Source organism: Gymnoscopelus microlampas (genome assembly GCF_963454915.1).
Source record: "Gymnoscopelus microlampas genome assembly, chromosome: 19".
In the NCBI taxonomy this organism is placed as follows: Eukaryota; Metazoa; Chordata; class Actinopteri; order Myctophiformes; family Myctophidae; genus Gymnoscopelus; species Gymnoscopelus microlampas.
In genome coordinates, this window is record NC_139956.1 from 32,430,299 (window position 1) to 32,454,810 (window position 24,512).

Sequence of the window (24,512 nt, forward strand, 5' to 3'; positions counted from 1 at the left end):
TCTGCAAGCTCACAACGCGTGCCTCGTTGTGAGCTTGTAGATCGGCTATTTTCAAATAGTCTAGGTATAAAATATGGATAAAGTGGTTAATGTATGTTTTATAATGTAATACTTTATATCTGCAAAGTAACTAGTGACTAAAGTTTGCAAATTATTGTAGTGGAGTAAAAGTACAATATTTGCCTCTGAGATGTAGTGTAGTAGAAGTAAAAGTATTGACAATTGTAAATACTCCAGTAAAGTAAAAGCACCTCAAAATGGTACTTAATTACAGTACTTGAGTAAATGTACTTAGTTACTTTACACCACTGCCCCCTCCTCCTCCTCTCTATTCTCAAACTAAGCTTACATAAAGTGAGGTTCCACATCTGTTCCAGGGATCCGTCTGATTCTCAGTCACCGACCTTGTAGGCAAGCAGTGGTGACACTGTCTCCCACATAGAGGCTGCCTTGTATGTCTGAACGTGTGGGTGTGCGTTAGTAATTAAACCTGTTTAAATGTACATGAGTACATTAGTGGCTCCTTGGTAGTGTCTAAAACTGTGAGATATTTTGTCAAATCTGGAGAGCGCTCTCTACAGTATGTCAAAAAAAAACATTCCTATCATTCTAATGTCATATACAGTAATATATGTATTTCCTCAAGCAAGAATTAGCGGGGACAATTTTTTCCGCACATCCTCAGAGGGATTTTGAGATTTCAAACGAGGCATTTTTGCCTTTGGCTCCTGTAAATTCCTGATGCCATTGCGCATGCATGCATGCACGCCTGCATGATTATGGGGGCGGCAGTGGCTCAGGGGTAGAGCTCGGGCTCCCCCAGAGTTGGTGTTGAAGTGTCCTTGAGCAAGACGCTGAACCCCGAATTGCTCCCGATGAGCAGGTTGGCGCCTTGCATGGTTTCCTCAGCCATCGGTGTGTGAATGTGCGTGTGAATGGGTGAATGTAATGCGCAATCTATGTAAAGCGCTTTGGATAAAAGCGCTTTATAAATGCACCATTTACCATTCATGGATGGAAGAAGATGCCACCCGTCTGCAAATCACTCCCCCATCACGGAGACAACGCTCAACAATTTTCAGGGTGGCAGTGACCTGTGCTGGTTGCCATGGTGATAGGCTCTGGTAACCCCCCTCCACACACACACACACACACACACACACACACACACACACACACACACACACACACACACACACACACACACACACACACACACACACACACACACACACACACACACACACACACACACACACACACACACACACACACACACACACACACACACACACACACAGACGCACACAAACTGGCAGCGCACTGCAGTGCAGCAGTACCAGAGGATGCTGGGATACATCCCCACCAAGCCCCTCAGTGGTACGATCCGGTGTCAAGGTCACTGGATCACTCATGTTTGAGTGATCCAGTGTGTGTGTACAGAGAGAGTGAGAGTGAGTGTTAAGACAACATGTGAGAAATAGAGAGAGAGAGAGAGAGAAAATAGGCGTGTGTAATGTATGTCCATGGCATTTAGTCTGTCCATATGGTTGAAAGGAGATCCTCCCAGACTGGTGCGACTTGTGGTGCTGGTTGTGGTCACTAAAAGAGGGGGTTGTGGGTGTCACTGTCTGTGTGTGTGTGTGTGTGTGTGTCCTCTGCCATATATCAGGCCTCCCTCTCGTCAGCTGAGCCAACAGACCGGACCTGTAAGCATGTCACCGCCCAGCTGGGAGGGAGGGAGGGCGGGGGGGGGCGAGCAGAGGTGTGAAATGGCTCCTGGAGGGCAGTACGCGTGCTTAGACATACACACACACACACACACACACACACACACACACACACACACACACACACACACATGTACACGTTTCAGTACAAACTGTCCTTTTGTTGTTGTTGTTGTTTACTGAAGATCCTTTCCCACTTAACCCATTCAATGCGGGAATGTATAGCCGTGTCTTTTTAGATTTTTTTTAGCTATAACCATTGCAAAAATAGCAGATTTACAATCAGCTTTTTTGTTTTTTTAATCGTGGAAATGTGTACAAATCTTTGAATATATTTATTTTTCAAAGCAAACATTTTAACCCAAATCTTTGCTTCTGGGGATTCTACAAATGTCTTCTAAATCTTTGGGGAAAAAAAATATGTTGCTATAATATCAGCGGTTCTCAAGCTTTTTCACGTCAAGGACCACCCAAAATGTATTTGTCGGTGGACCCCCCCCTGCCCCATCTCAAAATATTTTGTTCCAGGGACCCCCAGAAGCAAAGATTTGAGTAAAAAATAAACAATTTAAAATATATATACATATTCAAAGATTTGCTCAAATGTTCATGATGTTTCAAAAACAGCAGATATACAGAGTGCCGTGCTATGTATTAGCTTGTATATCTGCTATTTTTTTTATAGCCAAAGTATAAAATAATGGTTAAAGTGGTTACACATTTAATTGATTAAAAGGCAAAAGCTGTGCCATCCAAGCTTCCAGAACAAATACAAGGCTTACACCCGATTCCTCCCTTCTACGGGCGTGCGTAAATAAGCCGGGTGCACGTTTGCAGGTGCTGCGTCATGGCACTCAAAGTTCTCAAACCACAGCCCAGGTCATTGTTGTAACTTGCACTTGGGGGCATTTCCAGCAGTATTTACCCTATAGCCCAGCCACCTGTGTTCAGGTAGGGGCACGCGTGTGAGACCGACCAGTTTTACAGGACTGGACTAGGGTCCGTCTGGCTTTTAGAGAGAGGATGACAGACAGACAGACAGACGGGCGGGCGGGGGCCAGCATGTTTATCATCCCCGCTTGAAGCCTCCGGGGCAGAAATAGCAGGGTCACGTTGCACATGTCCCCAAACAGGGCCGTCCGCAGCGCATGTGAAATGTCTTTGCAGCCACTTAAGTCACCTGGCTGCAGGAACCTGATCTGCATTCAGTTCTGGCAAATCTGCAATCTGCTTTCAGCTATCTGAGCCACTTAACCCTATACTCGGTTGATCGTAGTCCCTCTGGGCTCTAGTGACTTTTCTGTATATACTCTACATTAACACATTCTCTGCCAGGTATTAATTCATCCGCCACTGCCAGCGTTTTTACCTTATCGCTGAACACACTTTTCCACCGGAACACACTTTGTTTTACCGCGATCGTCCGTTCTGTTCGCCGGCAGTTGAATATAGCTCATTATCATTAAAAAAAAGAAGAAATCCGAGCTAGATGTGTTTTTCTACATCTCATAACATGGGAGGGAACGGGGTGATTTTTTTTTGGGATGACCTAATTTCATTTCAATGTCATTTTGATTCATCATCTGTACCCGTTAGGCTACTAGAGACATGTTAGGCACACATCTGTTCAGTCGTGCATGGTATTTGATTATTGCTTATTGCTTGATAATCATTATGCAGTATTGTAGCCTTTTGAATTCATCTGCTGTCCCGTGATGCCGTCTAGTTACTTTTGAGCTACTTTGCTGCCAAAATATGTAAAAAAATGAAGTTAAAAATAGTCAATGTTGTTCTGTGTAATCTCTCAATCAGTCACCATCCAAGTTGCGGTTCTTTTTTGAAGGATTCCAAACATGCTCCCTGTTGTCTCTATCCGGAGTAATTACGTAATGATTTTCCAAAACAGCTGTAATCTGTGACAGGGCCAACACTCCCATGTAGAGACATTCTCCTTTCTCCCTAACCCTGCTCACATTGATATGCCTCCTCTGCAGAGGTGGAAAGTAACTGAGTACATTTACTCAAGTACTGTATTTAAGTACAGTTTTGAGGTATTTGTACTTTACTGGAGTATTTCCAATTTCCAATGCTTTTACTTCTACTCCACTACATCTCGGATCCGAATATTTCACTTCTACTCCACTACAATGATTTGAAAACTTTAGTTACTTTGTAGATTTTGATTATTATTACAAAACAATCATTAACCACTTCAGCCCTATATACATTTCGGCCACTTGAACATAGCCGATCTACAAGCTCACAATGCGTCCACTGAATTCCAAAGAATCCACGCATTTGCATTGACAAAGCATTGGCAGATTCCGCCCCAGAGGTAAAATAAAAGTGCGGTGGGAGCGCGCCCTAACAGAACATTTCTACATTGCAGTATTTATACTTCTACTTAAGTAAAAAATGTGAGTACTTTTTCCACCACTGACCACTTGAAGAGCATGACGTTTCGCTCTTCCGAAAGAGAAAACCCCTCATCAACTGACTCTTCAACGACTCTTGCCTGCTGCAGCTATTTCTGTCTCGTCCTGCTGTTGGCTAAACCTCGTCTCCCGTATTTAGTTTGATGTTCATTTCTAAACTCAACCCAAAGGCTGCGTTTGGCATGTTATGATGGTAAACATAAACATGGCTCGCTTCCTGGGAAATAAAAAAAATGTATTACGGAGTATTATTCACGGAACAAGAGACACATAACAAGAGTCTAATAATAACGGCTTGGCTTCTTTCCTTGTGCACTCGACTAGCCAGTGGTGTAAAGTAACTAAGTACTTGTACTCTTGAGGTATTTTTTTCTTTACTGGAGTGTTTCCAATTTCCAGTACTTTTACTTCTACTCCACTACATTTTCTAAACTGTTTGGAGATACTCTGTTTATTTGCTTATTTGCTTCAGTAATGACTGTACTACCTATGGGTATGTAAAAGAACACAAATGAATAAACAAAAACAAAAAAAGGGGTTAAAATGATTGTGACACTATTTTAACTAATTTTGCTGGGGACCCCCTGGTACCCCCCCAAGGACCCCTGGGGGTCCCCGACCTGTAGAACCAATGGTTTGGGATAGCAGCGTGCTGAGCTATGTGGTTCGCTGTATGTACATATTACGGAGCAGTGTGAGCTGAGTTGTGATTGGCATAGCAGCGTGAGTTAAGCTGTGTGTTGTTCGCTGATTGGTCAACTATTGTTGGGTCAGAGAGATGGCGACAGACTAGAGATACAGACGAACACACTTCTGGACGGTGCCGTGGCATTTGTTCGGCCCGCTCTTATCATTCAGACGGCGCACATTAGCCTATTTACTAAGCCTAACCTCACTCACACTAACCTGAACTGTTTGGGAATAATGGGCTGCAGCCCCCTTCTAGACAGCTAAAGCTCTTAAGGCACCACGGCGTTAAAATTACATGTTTTGAATGGCCGGGATTTGTTAGCAAACCTTTGTTAGCCTCCCCTTACCTACACTGCAGGGCAGGCATCGCAGGAGAGAGCTTGCTTTGAAGAAAAGTTGTATACAAGGTTGAATACGAGGTTGACTTTCTGCTCGTGTACTTGAATATATTGGCTGTTAAATGATGTGTGACTTAGAACATTGGTTCTCAATAATAATATAGCATCACAATAATGTTAACCACTTTAACCTTTTATACTTTGGCTATTCAAAAATAGCAGATCTGCTATTTTTGAAAAATCGTGAACATTTGTGCAAACCTTTTGAATATGAATATTTTTAAAGCAAACATTTGTAACTCAAATCTTTACTTCTGGGGGTCCCTGGAACAACATATTTTTAGATGGGGGTTCGCGGCCAAATACATATCATTTTGGGGGTCCTTGACCTGAACAAGTTTGAGAACCACTGACTTAGAATGTGTCAGAGACATGATTTCAGAATTTCTAACAATCTGACGTTCTCCCTCACTCTTTTCCTCTCCCCCTCCAGTGCGAGGATGTCGACCAGGGAAGATAGTCCAGATGACGGAGGCCGAGGTGCGGGGCCTTTGCATCAAGTCCCGGGAGATCTTCCTCAGCCAGCCAATCCTCTTGGAGCTGGAGGCTCCACTCAAAATCTGTGGTCAGTACATTTAATCTAATCTCAATTTAAATAATTGTAAAAACATACATAATTGTAAAAACAATAGTAGGAAACAATAAAGGGATATTAACTCGCGACCCATTAAAATGGGTCCCCGGCCCAAAAATGGGGCTCGACCCACTGTTTGGGAAACAGTGGTCTAAAGCAGGGGTCTTCAACGTTTATCAGTCCAAGGACCCCATTACATATTGTTTAAAATTGTGTCGCAGATTACACTTGTTCATAGATTTCATAGATAGCTTCATAGACTTGTTTGACAGCATTAGTAATGTGTAGCGTTGTGTTGGATTCATGTTAATACGTATTTTCAGACAGTTAAATCACTTAAAGGGATAGTTCACCCAATTCACCCCAAACCTATCGATTACTCACCCCATGGAGACTTGAATTCATGGATATGTTTTAGTTTTTGTCGCATTCCGAAGCCAATAATTTGACGACCAGACACAAAGGAGACTCTTTGTGTCTCCTAGCGGAACAGCTGCTGGTCATCAAATTATTGGCTTAGGAATGCGACAAAAACAAAAAAATATCCATGAATTGTCTCCATATCCAAGTCTCCATGGGATGAGTAATCGATAGAAGAAATGTCATTTTTGGCGAAGCTTGTAAATCTGCTATTTTCAGCTAATGTTCCCCTCAGAGTAGGGATGTTAGGGTTCAAGTGGTTAATGTACAAAAACAAGTTCCTATCACACAAAGATTTGGTGCCCCCCCCCCCCGAGGACCCCTTGTTGAAGACCCATGGTCTTAACTCTAAAGCATCAAAAGATAATCATTTAAAAACAAACAAAAAGTGAAACGCTTCCCTCCTCCTTCCCTCCCTCCCTCCGTCCAGGTGACATCCATGGCCAGTACACAGACCTGCTGAGGCTGTTCGAGTACGGCGGCTTCCCCCCGGAGGCCAACTACCTGTTCCTGGGCGACTACGTGGACAGAGGCAAGCAGTCCCTGGAGACCATCTGCCTGCTGCTGGCCTACAAGATCAAATACCCCGAGAACTTCTTCCTCCTCCGGGGCAACCACGAGTGTGCCTCCATCAACCGCATCTACGGCTTCTACGACGAGTGTGAGTGTGGGCAATTAGTAGTGGTGTCAAGTAACCAAGTACATCTACTCAAGTACTGTACTTAAGTAAAATTGTTTGGTATTTTTTTTACTTAACTGGAGTGTTTCCAATTTTCAGTACTTTTACTTCTACTCCACTACATCTCAGAGACAAATATTATACTTTTACTCCACTACAATTATTTGAAAACTTGAGTTACTAGTTACTTACAAAACATACATTAACCACTTCAGACCTATACATTTCGGCCATTTGAAAATAGACGATCTACAACATGCTCTTATCTCCATATTCAACCTTTGTAAATTAATGCCCTACTTGATAATACGAAAGCATCAAAAGTAGCAGATCCACACGCTCAAAACGCGGTGCGAAGTGGCGTGTTTTGAGCTTGTAGATCTGCTACTTTTGATATTTTTGAATTTGAATCCTGAAAAGTAACAGTTTTTTTATATATGAGGTTTCCACGCGACAGAGACAATATGAAAATACTATCCTATTATATTAAAATTGGCTACCGGGAGGACCAGCCAGCCGACGGACCACGTCATCACGCTCATGTCACTAATATGACTCGGCCATAACCATATAAGGAGTTCCCATTGCATGGAGTGTGTTGTCTAACCTCAATGTATCGTCATGGCATCAGGCGCAAACAAATCTGTCAGCTCCTTTATGCCGGCCGGCGGACCCTGTCACATGCCCATGTATGGGCACTGGTGACATGACGTCAGGGATCTCCATATATGGGCATAAAATGGACAAGGAACCACCACAGCACTATATTGCGCTTCATGTGGCCAAATATGAACAATAATTAACTCTTCAATTAATAATTGTGCAGGTAAACGCAGATTCAACATCAAGCTCTGGAAGACGTTTACCGACTGCTTTAACTGCCTGCCCATCGCCGCCATAGTGGACGAGAAGATATTTTGCTGTCACGGCGGTAAGTCACCGAACGCGATGACCTTTATGCCTCCAGAATTCTGGAATGTGTCAATTTATCTTTTGGATGCATGATACTGTATTTAAACTTAACATTAAAGTGTGGTCCCTGGGTATGCATGCACATGGAAATCAGATTTCCCTTAAGCAAAGTGGATGTGTTACTCAACGGTTATCCTCGTAAACGGTGACACGTTTACAAGGATAAAAAAAAGTGAGATAAAAAGTGAGATATGTCACTTTTTTGAAAAGTGACATATCTCCATCTAGTTTTAAACCTGCAATCCGTAAGATTTATGTCCTACCTGGGGGGATCCGCTTTTTGTCAGCTGACCAATCACAATAAATTGTGTCTCAAGGTTGTTGGCGCAGCAGGTCTTCAAATCATCCCTGGCCTTTAGACTCCAGCAAGCTTTAAAAGGAGCTCCATCCAGACAGAGCTCCTGTACGAGGTTGTGATATGTCCTGTAGCGCTGTAGGGAGGGTGAAAGACGTATTAACACATTGGGTGCCAGCATTTTTTCATAACAACTTACGTTGGGTGCCAGCATTCTCCCCATTGACTGCGCTTTACTGTTTAAAGCTCTAGAATCCACGACGAGCAAATCCATGTAAAAAAAAGCATCCATTCATTATATAGAGGTCTCGTACAATCGTGGGGAAAAAATTAAAAACATTCGGAAAACCGTTCCATAGTTGCAGCCAGTTGAAAATAGTCAAAAATAGTCAAAAGTTTTTTTGTTTGTTTTTTTCATTTAAAAAAAAAAAAAACAGTATATATACGGTTTTGGCACTCAACAGTTGTAATTGAAAAGAAGTATATATACGGTTTTGGCACCCAATGTGTTAACTATCCTAACTATCGTCTGATGATCACCCAGGATGCTTGCAAGATACACATGTGGTTAATTCTGTCTGGGTTTTATAAATATAAAAAAATATGAGATGATGTTGAAAAAGCTCTGCTGTATTATTTTTGTGTTGTCAACGTTTGGATCTATTCAGATCTTCATCAGGACATGTACTACACTATACTTATACTTATACTTGTATATGTCCTGATGAAGATCTGAATATATCGAAACGTTGACGACGCAATAAAAATACAGCGGAGCTTTTTCAACATCACCAGTGTGCAGACTCTATTCTTTATGATATTTTTGCTTGTCTTGCACCTGGGCCACGGATGTGCGTGCGCAACCTTCTTCATGCGTTTTATAAATATTTAACCTGTGAAAGGTGCTTGTGACTAAATAACTACATTGGAACCATTGAAGCGGTTATTTTTTCAATGGTTCCACGTTGGTTGTTATTGTTTTAGATATCTGTAATCACGTTGTTTTTGAATATTTATCCCCAGTGGCAGGCTTCACATACGTATGTCTGCCTTGCACTCTTGTTTCCTGGCCATTTGTTAGCATAGTTTAAAACCAGACTCGGCCTGGTATTTAAAAGATAAGGCCTAGTGTCAAGCAAAACCTGATCCACTGTGGAAAAAAAAACTGTGGGTCAGAGCAAGGTCACCCCTAGCTAGCACTGATATATGGGGTGAAAGGGTCAAGGAAGGTGTTTGAATTGGAAGAATTGTGTGTGTACTGTTCTGGGTCTGTGTGTCCTCATGATTTGTGGTGCCTTCTAACAGGTCTGTCGCCTGGCCTAGGGTCAAGGAGGGAGGTGTTTGCATTGGAAGAATTGTATGTACTGTTGTCCTGGGTCTGTGTCCTCATGATTTTGTCTTTTTTTAGGTCTGTCGCCTGACCTGCAGTCCATGGAACAGATCAGACGCATTATGAGACCTACAGACGTGCCCGACACAGGTTAGACACAAATGACTCAAAAACCCGAGTGGCGAGCAGTAGGCCCTTAGAAAAACAGAATTCAAGAATTAGAATTAGAATTCAAACTGGTGACAATTTAAATCGATTTCATTAAAAAAATTATCGCGATGCAAACACCAGAGGGCTGTTAGAAAATACAGGATCTTTGAAAGAGAATTGATAAAAACAAGTTTTCAGTCATTTGCTTCTGTATTGAAAAGAGGATAAGAGAAAACACAGTATTGTAAAAAGATAAAATAAAAGAGGCCTGGGCCGCAGTGTGGTGGTCCAGGCACCCTAGGCTGCAATGCCAGCCTGACAGCGGCTTCGAGTCCCGATCCCGAAGACCTTTGCTGCGTGTCACTCCCCATCTCTCTCCCCCATTTCCTGTCAGTCTACTGTCCTATCATTAAAGGCATAAAAGCCCAAAACAAATCTTTAAAAAAAGAAATAATAATAAAAGAAAAATGTGTTTAAAAAGTCCTGAATTAAAAAAAAATCGTATTGTGAACCTAGTATCGTGATTCGAATCGTATCATGAGTTGAGTGAATCGTTACATGCCTAGCATTTGATTATTATTACTGACTCAAATCACATGGCACTGAATTGACACTGTGCTGCTGACAGAGGTCGGCTCTGGGCTTGGGGGGGGGCTGCCCGCAAGGGGCTGCTTGGATGGGCTGGAAGGAACGCTCAGCAGCTGGGTCGCAACGGTGGCTCCTTGGCAGGGTCACCAGCCCGCAGGCGGTCTCACTGCACTGCTTACCCCACCCACAGGTGGTCAGTGGTCAACCACCATAGACTTCAGCTGTTACCAGGGAAGGACTGGGGTGTCTTTACATTGGGGAATAGTACTGACTCAGGCCAGTGTGACTGCTTAACCCATTAAGAATGCGAAAAGCATCTGTCATTTTAGACTTGAACCACTTGAACCATTATTTTATACTTTGGCTGTTCAAAAATAGCAGATATACAAGCTCATAGCGTGGCACCGAGAGCTCCGCTACGAGCTTGTAAATCTGCTATTTTTGAAAAATTGTGAAAATCTTTGAATATATATATTTTTAAAGCAAACATTTGTAACTCAAATGTTTGCTTCTGGGCGGTCCCTTGGAACAAAATATTTGACAAATGTTCGCTTTAAAAATACATATTCAAAGATTTGCACACATTTTCACCGTTTAAAAAAGTAATAGCAGATCTACAATGTTTTACAAACACAGGATATGGTGTTATTATCCAAAGTGCAATGGACTCTGCATGGCAGGGACGTCCTCCTCCCTGAGCCAAGCTTGCGCCTGACCGCATACCTGAATGGGACTAGGTGTTACAATCCTTGTTTATACCTTGAGAAACATGGGTGGGGATGATAAGGTCATCACAGGGTTGGGTGGAAGGGGCTAAGGGTTTCATTGGGGTCGTCAGGTGGGCGCCCTCCATCTTGGGTGTTTCATTGACTAGGCCCAAGCTCATAGCGTGGCACTCGGTGCCACGCTATGAGCTTGTAGATCTGCTATTTTTGAATAGCCAAAGAAATAAGAAATTACAGAGATGCGTTCCCGGATTGAATTGGTTAAATCAGCCATCACTCAGACAAATAGGGCTTTATTGTCTCTTTTTCAAGGCGGCTAAATTAAATGACAGAACTCCTGATGTACAATGTCACACCAAACATGTGCTGCTTGTTCCTGTATGAGTAAGTGACAGTTTTGTCAAATTAACCCCTCTTGATTCAGTGCATGCAGCCAAATAACTAAGGACAATTATATATTACAAACTATTTGAGCCACACTATCAGTCCTACCACAATCTAGCCATGGATAAATCATTGACATGACATGTCCGGCAGTAAAGCGCACACACATTTACTGCAATAAATAATATAAAGAGTATGTGTGTAAAAGTGCTCAGCTTGTGCTCCTGGTATCGTCCTTTTAAGTTGTTCTGATGTTAAAATGATTCAATCATTCATGTTTAGGTTCTTAAGGGGCTAGACCACTTTGGTAGAGGTTTGGGTTGTGTAGTTACCTTGCCATGATGTAACTCCAAAGGTGGAAAAGATAAAAAATAATTGCTCCATTGACTTACAGTGAAACAGCTCTCAAAGTCACTCTTTTAGCACATAAACAAACACAAACAAAGCTGATTCAGACAATATAGAACATCGCAAAATCCAGTACCTAGTTATTAGTACTGTTTTTTTTTAATTATTATTATAATGTTAACTTCCAGTTGATTTTACTATTTGAAGATCCGGATCTGGATCTGCAGATCCCGTCCGAGTTTTCTTCTTAATAAAAATGGCAAAATCAACGGGAATTTAAAATTTGTATTAATAAAAGAAACAGTACTGGGTTTTGTGATGTTTTATGTGGTCTGAATCAGCTTCGTTTGCATTCGTTTATGTGCTAAAAGAGTGACTTTGAGAGCTGTTTTACCGTACAATGTAAGTCAACGAGGAGCATATTTTGAATGATCAATTTCTTTTGTTTCTTGTTCACCTTTGTTGTTACATCATGGCAAGGTAACTACACAACCCAAACCTCTACCAAAGTGGTCTTGCCCTTTAAAGAGGAATTGTACAGGTACTTTTTCTTTTCACTCATATAGAGTCTGACTCATTTAAAGACTCACATGAACTCAAGCCATTCCAAGTCAGGTTTTGACCAAGCCTAGCCCCCCTCGCCTGTCAAACTGGCAACACATGCCCGTATAAGGCCATCAGCCTCCAGACCAAGGAAGCCCTCAACTCTCAGATCCCGTTATGGTCGTTCTGCACCTCTCGCTGGAGTCTGGATATGGACTATGTATATCGTCTCTGTCAGGGTGGGAAACCTCATATGTCCAAAACTTTTACTTTCCAGGAGTCAAATTCAATGGCAAAAGTAGCAGATCTACAAGCTTGAAACGCGGCGCTTCGAGAACCTTTCCTGATATTATAGGAACATACATACGGTTTTCAGAAAACTGTTTTAGAAGACATTTGTAGATGCGTTCCCGGATTGAATGGGTTAAGAAAAAACACAATACAAAGGGGGTGACTTGTCTCTAGTGTGGAAAAAAGACCAGATTAATATTCAAAGAGGGAGCAGGATGATTTTATCTTGTGACCCAGATGTGTTTGTTTTATTGCGATGGTTTAAAAGCACCTTTCATGTCTCTGTAACTGCACAGAACCTGAAAGTGCTCTGTGGTGCGTATAAAGCATTGGTTCTCAAAGTGGGGTCCGGGGACCCCCAGGGGTCCTTGGGGGAGTTCCATGGGGTCCCCAGCTAAATTATGGATGGTTAGGAACCAAATGAACCCTTATGGGTACGGATCCATTTGGTTCCATTTGTACACTCTCAGAGTTAAATTAACATTGATTTTACAATATAAATTGGGGTCCCAGAGATATAAATGCCTTTAAATGGGGGTGCGTAGCCTAATGCATGTCAAACTGACAGTCTTTGAAATTAAAATGGTTGAGAATCACTGCTAGAGCTGTAAAAATCTTCTTTTATGGGGGTCCCTGGCATATATTTTCAAATGGGCTAATAAGTGTCAATTTGGGGGTCCTTGACATGAAAAGGTTTGAGAACCACTGGTATAAAGGCATTATGTCTGCTGAGTGCAATGACTCCATGAACCCTTCCATCAAATGTATTCTGACTGGAACAACTATGTCAGCAATTCCTCCCACCCAGGCTTTCCCCAGTAAATAAAGCTCAAAAGGTCTGTTTTTTTTATCAATCAGTGGATCACAACTGATGATGACTAGATGTTTAGAGGTATAGACATTATTTGCGAACGGTTCACCCCCCCCCAGAGCAGCCAGTACATATTAGTTTAGGAGGTTGAGGTCTCTCAACCACTGCCAGGCGCTAAACATTACATTTTTTGCTGCTCTTGTTTACATTCCTCCAGGCCTGCTGTGCGACCTGCTATGGTCCGACCCAGACAAGGACGTGCAGGGCTGGGGAGAGAACGACCGCGGTGTCTCCTTTACCTTTGGGGCCGATGTGGTCAGCAAGTTCCTCAACCGCCACGACCTGGACCTCATCTGTAGAGCCCACCAGGTACACAAACACAACACATTATTCAAATGTGGATTCATTACCATCGTTACCAGGGCAGTCATTGAGTCATTCTGTCTCCAATAACCTTTTAATCTTAACTTCTTTGCTAGTTGTGAGACCGACTGTTAAGTACAAACTTACACTAATTTCTACTCAGCTCTTTCGTAAACAGAACATTTCTAACTCGGTCAGCTCTTTAGCAAACAGAGAATGCAAACACTCTAAAGCGTATTGAATGCAATCAGAATATAGTGCTTTAACCTTTTAACAAAAAGAATATACCTTACCCTACCTTTTAAGCAGTGTTGAACTTTTACTTGAGTAAAACATTTTAGTACTTTTTCCACCACTGATACCCTGCTGCTTACATTATGTTGTGATGTCTGTCGCCCCCAGGTGGTAGAAGATGGTTATGAGTTCTTTGCCAAGCGGCAGCTGGTAACCTTGTTCTCGGCTCCCAACTACTGTGGAGAGTTTGACAACGCCGGTGGCATGATGAGTGTGGACGAGACCCTGATGTGCTCTTTCCAGGTACAGGCCGTGACTGTGGTTGAAAACGCTGCCAAAAGCAACTGCTGCCCAGTAATTGGCAGTAGTGTAAAGTAACTAAGTTGGCTACATGTTAAGTAAAACTGAGTGTTTTCTTTTTTACTTTACTGGTGTATTTCCAATTTTCAGTACTTTTACTTCTACTCCACCTCAGAAGCAAATAATATACTTTTACTCCACTACAATTACTTGAAAACTATACTTACTAGTTACTTTGTAGATGTTGATTATTATTACAAAACATTTTACCCACTTCAGCGCCATATACATTTCGGCCATTTGAAAATAGCCGATCTACAAGCTCACAATGCGTCTCGATGCAACGCATTGTGAGCTTGTAGATCTGCAATTTTGAAAAGATTTGTTGCATTTGAAAACTTGTGAAATGGGACATTCTGCATAATGAGTACTTTCTACTTTTGGTACTTTAAGTATATTTTGTAGGGGTGTAACGATACGTTTTAACAACGATTCGATACGTATCACGATACAGGTTAATTTAGACCGATACGATACGTTTCGATTCAAGGATTTAGTCGATACGATACATGAACCATACAGGACAGGTTAATTTAGAACGATACGATTCAATGATTTAAAATCGATAGTAACTATTTATTTACCCAAAAATTCTGTGTGAAAAATAAATACCTGGAGATAGTGGATATAAACCCCTCTTTCTCTTTTTTCTTCTTAAAATTGCTAAATACAACGCACAAGTACTTAGTATTGATAAAATGTATTATTTGCATTGCAAAACGATTCAATACGATACAAAGTCAAACAATACGATGTTTTGCTGTTTGCATAACGATATAGTAGATCGTTGAAAATTAAAAACGATGCAGTTACTATATCGTTACACCTCTAATATTTTGATACGTTTGTACTTTTACTTAAGTACATTTTGAATAGCAGACTTTCATACTTTCAACTGATTATTTCTACATTGTGGTATTGATACTTTTATAATCTGAGTACTTCTGCCACCACTGATATTTGGGCACAACCCGAACAAATCCAATGCAGGAGGACAAGTTTAAAAAATTAACATTTCGACAAAATTCCAGCGATCCTATAAAAAAATACACACAACAAGCTAATAGTAATAGCTACTGTAAGCATGAGAAAATGTTTAAACTTTTAGAAGACTTATATGAATGGACACATCACAGAAGAACGGCAACCTGTTTAGTTCCTTCTTGACCATAATCTTCACTGTGCATGGTATTCCATTAACACCAGACATTACAATGCATTGTGCCAAATGAGCATTCCTCAAAACGTAATCCGACATTTTAAATGTGAATAATACAAGGAAAAAACTGCAGTCCACTAAAGCAATGGATGATTCGCTTAGTGTGCAACATTGTTTTCTCACTCAACAGTAAACAAACCAACATACAGTATAATAGTGAGAGGCGTTGTGAGCTTGCAGTTAGGCTATTTTCATTTTCTGTGAAACCGAGTCAAACTAAATGTAATGCCTTCAATTCCAAGTGCTTGTCAGGATGGGGGGGTCCCCCAGTTCAAATATGATTGTTGGGGGGGGGGGGTCGTGGCCTGAAAAGTTTGGGAGCCCTTGCACTGGAGCATAAATAGTGATTGTTTTTGGCTAATGAAAATGCTCTACGCCTAATGAGTAAAGTTGATAGCAGAACACCACATTGGATAAGAATCAAGTTTACAGGGTCTAAATGGTGATCAAAGCAATGGCAGTGTGCACACAGTTTAGTTTGTTATCCAGGTTATACTTACGCTGACTTTGATTTACTGGGATTAAAATAACCACATTTTTTGTTAAACTTTTTGGAAATGTCTGCATTAAGTGCATTTTAATTTATACCAAAAGTGAAGTATTTTTTAATAGCCAATACTCTTACAGCAGAGTACTTCAACTCAAGTACAAATTGGACAGAGCAACTTTCACTTGACCTGGAGTATATACGTCTGACTCAAGTACTTTTTCCACCACTGAGTAGTTGTTTAAAAAAAAATAACACCAGCGTTTGGTTGCTTCTCGTCCTCCTCAGATCCTGAAGCCGTCTGAGAAGAAAGCTAAATACCAGTATGGAGGAATGAATTCGGGCCGGCCCGTCACGCCTCCCCGCACAGCCCAACCCCCAAAGAAACGGTGAAGAAGGATGGAGGGATGAAGGGAGAGAGAGAGAGAATGACAGAGGGATGATTGTGAACGAGTGGCCGTCTTTTGTTGACTTTTCACAGAAAACTTGGCAGCGAGGAAAATGCAACAGTTTTGGTTTAGGACCCCACGCCTCAAACAAACTCTTCCCCGTTTCTTTAGATTATTTTTCTTTTTTTTTTTTTAAATCTCCCTCTCTGAACTGTTCTGTCACACGCCGCGCTCTTCCTTGAATGCTTTACCCCCCCCTTCCACATCTGTGTAACCTTGAAATGTTTTTAAAAAGAAGTGTTAATAAAAGAAATACAAAATGCAAGGGGTGTCATGTCCTCAAATATTGGGAGGGAACCGCTTTAGTTTACCACATGGATGGGTCTTCAACAGGGGGGGACGCTAAATATTTGTGTGATAGGAACTTGTTATTTTTTAACTACTTGAACCCTAGCATCGCTCTTTTGGGGGGGACTATTTGTCAAGAATAGCAGATCTGAACGTGTTGGGAGTTTGTAGATCAGGCATTTCTGGCGAAGAGATACAGAGCCAAAAGTCAAGTTTACTAAGTTTTGAGAAAATACACATTAACATGATGAATCCAACATAATGAAAAGATCATGTGTAAACAAAACATTAATTTACTCAACACTGATTGTTCGGTCAAACAAGTCTATGATGCCATCTATGAAAAAGCTTAATCTGCAACAGTGCATCTCTCTCAGCTAAGAGGTCCATGGCCTAAAAAACATTGAAGACCCCTTGGTTCACTGTATACACCCAGTCAGTCCACTTCTCCCTTGCCTGTACAGAAGACTTGCTTGATATATAAACCGCTTGGGTTTACATACCCTGTGCTTCTTCCAGGTGACGTGATGCAGTGATGCATAAAAAGAAAAAAAAATCAACGGCCCAAATCCTGACATGGCAAAATGCAGTAACCGAACGCTCTTTTGAAATCAGCCATTTACGTATGCCGGGACAGATTAGAAATGGAAGCTTTCCGAAAATGCATGGCAACACCACCACAAAGGCACCGGTGTATAAAACCCATTTATTGACACAATCAAAAACTATACACATACATCATGTACTGTACATGCAAAGGCATTTTCCCTTCACTGTGTCTGTAATGTATGGGTAATCCTGCTGTACAAATTCTTACAGATGAGCTCCCTGTAGGCCGCCGTGATCTTTATCTTTTCAGACAGGTTTCATGTTTTGACTCAAGAGCCCGACAATATCAGTATTTTTTTTATATTATGCAGCCGATGTGTCCCGATTTTGAACCACTTTTCAACCCTGGTGCCCCCATTTTGTGCAAGTCATTATAGGCAAATATCTAGGTTTTCAAAAGTATATCTACAGGTTCAGCGTGTTGCGTTAGTATGATTTATACTTGTTTGCTTTGTATGATTCAAGTAAAATGTTTCTTTCATATATTGAAGTTTAATATACTTATTTATCAAAAGATTATATAATCAAATCTACATTTTTTAAATTGGTTTGAACATTTTGCACTTTTGGACAAAATATCGGTCAAAACTTGGGTAATCGGTGGTACAGGACTCAAAGTCGGGATCGGCATCGGAACCAAAAATCTGACGGTCGGTCGTGGCTCTGTTTGACACATCAATGGCTGATCGGGATCACAAGTGTTTCAGCTCAACAGGGTCACATAAGGCCATCTAAAATAGCAATAACTACAATGGTCCAAAAACGTATGTACATCAAACAATTCAAGCTATTGTTTTGACATAAAAGCTTGTTAAAAATAAAAAAACAAAAAGGTTATGTAACAGAACAGGCCATCATCATCGACTGATGATGACAGTGTTGATAAAGGTCCCATGTTGACCTGGGCTGCTGTGCCTTCTGTCATAAATACTATATAAATCAACTCATGGTAATGGCGTAATTTATTGCTCCATCCCAGACAATTCTTTGTCCAACGCAGTCCTTGGTCCAGTTAGGCCAAATTTGCACAGTCACACACACGACGGTGTCACAGACTGAAAATAGCAGATGTACAAGCTCACAACGCAGGAGCTTGTAGGTCGACTATTTTCGGCGTGCGATGAAGTATGAATCGGGCTTAAGTTTCCAACAGTCTGTCATTCTCCTCTCTATTTACAGATAGCTAAATGTGTCACTTGTACAAGTGTGACACAGTTTGTACACACCCCATTCAGGGAAAAACAAAAGATTCTAATCAATTCTATAAGGGGGGTAAAAAATCAAGAAGTCAGGTCACACATTAAAGTTAATTCAAAGTAAGGGAGAGGGGGAAAGTACATTTGGTACCAAGTTGAACGGGTGTCATTTTTTAATTTAATTTAGTTATTTATTTCATAATGTAAAAAATATTTCTTGCTATAAATAACCATACATTTAGGCTACTTGGCACACACAGCTGGCAGCTTCAAAGACATTAATCATCTGTCCATGACAAGCAATTTGGCTTTCATTCCGTTTTAGAGCACAATTACTTGAGTTAAATACGAGACGTGAGTGTACGGTAGGAGCATCTGTGTTTGCAGTGTTAGTGTGAAGCGGCACAAAGCAGAGCGGTTATGAAACTTTGCACATTTCATTACTAGGAACAATGGAGCATTTGTCCAAGGGCTAAACAGCCACGGCACTGTCACAAAACTGGATTGCACAAACTGCTACGAATCAACAGCTGCCCACTCGTTCAATAGCAAAGTCGAGAAGTAATGTCCAGTACCAGACAGTCAAAAGTCACTATGCTACCTGACAAACAGAATGGAACACAGACCCCCCCCCCCCCCCAAAAAGGCCTGAATTGAAATCCGACAAAACTTGTTCAATAGAAAAGTGAAGTGCACTGTTAATACTGTTAATATTTTACAGTGCTAGACAGCCAAAAGTCACTAAGATACCTGACGAAACGGAATGAAACGCAGACCTAAAAAAGGTAATTTAAAGGCCTGAATTTGGAACCTGAAAAAAATAAGTTTATGTAACTTTTAAGGTTTTGTAAATGCATCCGAGGGCAGGGTTTGTTGTCAGCAGAAGGCAGGATGCGCAAAGTGGGAGGGGAGGAATGTATTTCTCCCATATAACCTGACATGTCCCCAGCCCAGCAGCCACCTGGCCACAACGGAAGAGCCAATAAAGATCTGACCACTCCTACAAAGCTAGCTTCCTGTCCTGTACTGTGAGGTGGAAAGTAGCTCAGTACATTTACTCAAGTACTGTACTTAAGTACAATTTTGAGGTGCTTTTACTTTACAGGAGCTTTTCCAATTGTCTATACTTTTACTTCTACTCCACTACATCGCAGAGGAAAATATTGTACTTTTACTCCACTACAATTATTTGAAAACATAAGTTACTAGGCAGATATAAATTATTGCATTATAAAACATACATAAACCACTTTAGCCCTATTTTACACCTAGGTTATTTGAAAATAGCCGATGTACAAGCTTGTAGATCTGCTATTTTCAAACATTTTAGTACATTTTGATGCTAATACTTTTGCACTTTTACTGAAGTAAATTTTTAATTCCAGACTTTTACTTGTAACAGAGTACTTCTACATTGCACCTTTCCACCACTGGTCATAGTAACCCACTACAGGGGAAGGGAATCAACATAATTCAGTGAGGTTTGTTGTAATTAACTTCAGGCCAATCTGTAACATTTTACTTCAATGTTGTGGCACGTGAATCTGTCCCATTATTTGCAGTTGTGGAGAAGAGAGAGGTGAAATAAACTGAATATCTGTGGTCACCACCAGGGAGCAGCACTAGTAAGCAAATTGATTCAGGGAAGGAGTTTGGAATGTGAAGCTTTCCTGAAGTTGCTCAACAGCACAAGGCAGTGGTTGAACTGGGCAGCTCCTACGTTTTTGCTGATTGATACGTTTTTTTGGGTAACCCTTCCCTTGGTAAATAAAAGGAACTTTACACACAAAAGATCACTTTGTTCTTGCTGTGTTAGCACAGTAATACAGAGGTATAAAAACAGGTCCAAGATCTACCAAAGAAAAAGAAAACTATAGTCATCTAACAAATTAGATTTAGTCGTCTGCAATTGTAGGTTCTACTACATCATGCTTCAAATAATAAAATCAAAATCAAGAGACTAAATTAATCAATTCCATTTCAAATTAAGTCTAAGCTTGGCCAAGAAAAAGGGCCAGTGCTTTTCCTGTCGGAAACGATAATCCCCGAGGTCAACGGGGCAGCAAATTAAAACCTACAAATCTACTTAAATCAGGCGAAAACAGATCAAGGTGATTTTCCCTTATACTAGGATTCACTGAGAACAATGCCCTAAAAAAAGGTACTCCCTACAAACCTATACAAAGCATAAACAATATACAATAGGCTAGACTCGACAATGGTCCGGCAAAATAAATAAATGGAACACAAAAAAAGCTTGAGTCTTTTTGGCGCTGTGCCCATGACCTTGTGTTGAACAACCTGTTTCCTCAGGTGTTGACATTTGCGTAGAACATCCAGCATTTATGCAACATAGCATTTTCCCTTTTTCATACACTTCCCAGAGGTGTCATCCAGGCAAATGCTCATTATGGTCCCAGCGTTGTATTTAATAAGCAGGCTTTTTTTCTTTTTTTTCAAGCCATGGTCCTTGACCTGACACGTTGTCGGGCCACATAAAAGTGAAGGCGTGAAACAGTACTTGACAGATGAATGAGTGAAGGAAGTGGAGAAACACCTTGAGACAGCAAGCGATGACCAAGAAAACATTTATCACATGCCCTGTCCCCTTAAAGTGTGTGTGTGTGTGTGTGTGTGTGTGTGTGTGTGTGTGTGTGTGTGTGTGTGTGTGTGTGTGTGTGTGTGTGTGTGTGTGTGTGTGGTATACAGTAACTGTGTCTACTGTATATACGTGTGTGTGTGTGTGTGTGTGTGTGTGTGTGTGTGTGTGTGTGTGTGTGTGTGTGTGTGTGTGTGTGTGTGTGTGTGTGTGTGAGTCTAGACCAGGGCACGGAGGGGGAAGGACAGAGCTGCCCCTATGGACAGACCCAGGGCCAGGAAGAACGTCATCAGGGCCCCCGCAGTCTCAGCATCCCTAGGGTGCACCAACCTGTCAGGAAAACAAGAGGAAGACATGTCAACAACAAAAAAAACTTGAAAGCTTGTTTCAGTGTAATTGGTGACCTGCCGAAATATGCGACCATCTTGTGGACTTCACGTAAACGCACACTGAGGTCTTGCAATACGTGGCTTAAATACCACTCTTAACTTAACTGTTAATAAACAAACAGCAGTTATTTACACCCAATGCTGGAGGACAGAGGACGCGAGAGAAAGATATATATATACACACACACACACACACACACACACACACACACACACACACACACACACACACACACACACACACACTTCCAACATAATATGTGTGTATCTTTGATATAGAAGGAAGTATAGATAGTTAATAAGTTCCCTACTTCCTTGTTCACAGCCACCTAATTTGCTTGGGGATTTTACTGTGGATACCATAACCGACGCATCTTCATATCGAAACAAACGCATCACAGAGGCCCCCCATGGATAGATTACTTCCCATTTGGGTTCATTAAAAACACTTTAACTTCCATTTTCCTCGTCAACACATCTACTGTACCACTCATTCATGTGTTTCACTGCTTTGCACTCACTGCGGCGCATAGGACATGGTCAGACAGACACAGTAGCCGCTGGAGAGGGAGAAGAGGGTCATGATGACTGCGAAGGCCGCGTCGTGGGGGAAGAACACAGGCAGGTAGGAGCGCTTCTGGACGTTGCACAGCATCAAGAGGGGGATGAACACCACCCGGGAGATGACCAGCGCCGGGAACAGGGCCGACTCCTTCCTCGGCTGGACAGGAGAGAAATTTATTTTTACTAGTTTGAACGTGGGGGAAGGTGGTTACTGGTTTGAACCGGTGGACTTGGTACATAACAGCCCAACCACCTGATGCTAGTGTCGGCAATATTCCACTGACAATATGAACGTTTGACTAGAGCAGGGGTCTTCCAACGTTTTTCAGCCCAAGGACCCCCCTAGCTCAGAGAGAGATGAAGCAGGGACCCCCACTACATATCGTATAAAATTGTTCTTTGACAGCACTGTCATCAGGGTATGTTGGATTCATGTTAATGTGTATTTTCACACATTTAACCACTTAAACCATCAATACTTAGTAAACTTTGACCTTTGGTTCTATACTTGGTCTGCTCTTTTCCCCCTCTAAACCAAACCTCTGTGCCGAAAATAGCCGATCTACAAGCTCATCACCTTGTAGATCTGCTATTTTTGGCTAAAGTTGTCCTCAGAATAGTGATGCTAGAGTTCAAGTGGTTAATGTAATAAAAAAAAAGAATCCTATCACACAAAAATGTTGTGGCCCCCCTGTAGTAACTCTGAGGACCCCCTAGGGGTCCCAGACCCCCTCTTGAAGACCCATGGACTACAGAATATTGAACAATAGTGACACACAGACCGTATCCTGGAATTTTAAGTCAGTGTTTTGGATTCTGTGTGCATCTAAAACGATTATTATTTCACCTCATTCATTACTGAACAAACAGTACCAGGGTACAAACAGTAGCAGACTGGTTGAGTCTGTGGCAGTGGTACAGGAAGCGCTTTAAGGTGGAGCTGGAGAGCAGGACAGACAAGTCGCTCTGGCAATGTGTCTGGCAATGATAGTTGTTATACTGGCTGGCAAAGGGCTACAGTACTTTGTTATGATCGTGATGTGCTCACTGACTGAAAGAATGTGAGAACAGGGGATGTGCTCCGTTGAATGTACTGCATGAGTAAGGACGTACACAGAGAGAATTGGAACGCAGCCCAAGCCTGTCACAAATATGACATAATCGCCTAATCGCAATTATTTGAGATCATCGCAATTACTTTTTGCATAATCGTCATAATCACTTCCATGTTGAAAAATCTTCATACATTTTCAATTTTTTTCCAAAAACAATTTTTACATTTTCTTTTAAGTATAAAATTATTGAATGAGTCAGTAATTTCTTTGTAAGTTATATATCTGCCCTGTGCAATTTGTGATGATGAAGCCTAAAAACCAGACAGAAATTGAAATCGTATTCATATGTTCCAATATTCAATGCCAAAAACACAATTAAGATCGTTAATCGCAATTATTTGTGTGACAATTAATCGTAAATGGTAAATGGTGCCTTTATATAGCGCTTTTATCCAAAGCACTTTACATAGATCACATTCATGCGTGCGTGCGTGCGTGCGTGCGTGCGTGCGTGCGTGCGTGCGTGCCTGTGCGTGCCTGTGCGTGCCTGTGCGTGTGTGTTTCAGTAATAGTGGGACTGTCTGTCACATATGGGCACTAAGTGCATAATAAAATCCTGAGTGTTAGAGTGTGTAAAAAACCTGAAAGGTACATTTTTACACAGCCGTGACATTCTCTCATACTGCTAACAGTTCTTAGGAATGAGGAAGAGGATGGGGGAGAAAGAGGAAGAGAGAAAGTGTGTGTGTGTGTGTGTGTGTGTGTGTGTGTGTGTGTGTGTGTGTGTGTGTGTGTGTGTGTGTGCGCGCGCGCGTGTGTTTCAGTAATAGTGGGACTGTCTGTCACATATGGGCACTAAGTGCATAATAAAATCCTGAGTGTTAGAGTGTGTAAAAACCTGAAAGGTACATTTTTACACCAAGTTAATTTTACACTTGGGAATTTACAGTGCAGACTGACTGCATTGTGTGAGAGGGTTGAGATCTTTTGGCAAAGAAACAGATGTTGCAGACACAGCAGGAGCTTCTTCACAGCGAAGAGGACATTTTCACAAAGCCCCCCCCCCCCCCAGCCAGGTGGCTTGTGTAAACAAAACAGTGTGATTCCAAATGCAAAGAAATACAGATTTGCTGCTCCATTCACTCCCCGTTTAACTTATTACTTAAAAATCCAGTATCTCGGCTCATGTGCACTTTTTTTTAACTATGTATTTTTGGCCGAGACATGCCATTTTCAAAGGCGTATAAAAACGAACGGGAGGTCGCGATGACATTTTTTTTTCTTGAAACCAGTGAAACCCTCTGTGATTAGCAACCATCAGGGGATCGATCACACTG

At 41.5% G+C, this 24,512-nt stretch overlaps 2 protein-coding genes and 1 long non-coding RNA gene across 4 annotated transcripts in view; 1 reads left to right on the plus strand and 2 right to left on the minus strand.

Moving 5' to 3' along the window:
• Nucleotides 1-16,740, plus strand: part of LOC311035009 (serine/threonine-protein phosphatase PP1-beta catalytic subunit) — a 37,693-nt gene extending 20,953 nt beyond the window's left edge. Inside the window, exons 2-8 of the mRNA XM_084043065.1 lie at nt 5,687-5,818; nt 6,678-6,908; nt 7,753-7,857; nt 9,602-9,673; nt 13,581-13,732; nt 14,129-14,263; nt 16,315-16,740. Of these exons, the coding sequence (XP_083899191.1) occupies nt 5,687-5,818; nt 6,678-6,908; nt 7,753-7,857; nt 9,602-9,673; nt 13,581-13,732; nt 14,129-14,263; nt 16,315-16,419 (932 nt within the window). The 3' untranslated portion in view covers nt 16,420-16,740. The remainder of the gene's footprint in view (nt 1-5,686; nt 5,819-6,677; nt 6,909-7,752; nt 7,858-9,601; nt 9,674-13,580; nt 13,733-14,128; nt 14,264-16,314) is intronic.
• A 715-nt stretch (nt 16,741-17,455) lies between these two features.
• Nucleotides 17,456-24,512, minus strand: part of LOC311035013 — a 115,264-nt gene continuing 108,207 nt past the window's right edge. The window contains exon 2 of the long non-coding RNA XR_014599668.1: nt 17,456-19,612. This is a non-coding gene — a long non-coding RNA (uncharacterized lncRNA). The remainder of the gene's footprint in view (nt 19,613-24,512) is intronic.
• The window catches only part of LOC311035008 (equilibrative nucleoside transporter 2), a 30,506-nt gene continuing 23,449 nt past the window's right edge, over nt 17,456-24,512 (minus strand). For both annotated transcript variants that reach the window (XM_084043063.1, XM_084043064.1), the window contains exons 12-13: nt 22,078-22,277; nt 17,456-21,497 (exon numbers count right to left, since the gene is read on the minus strand). In XM_084043063.1, the coding sequence (XP_083899189.1) occupies nt 21,386-21,497; nt 22,078-22,277 (312 nt within the window). In that variant the 3' untranslated portion in view covers nt 17,456-21,385. The remainder of the gene's footprint in view (nt 21,498-22,077; nt 22,278-24,512) is intronic.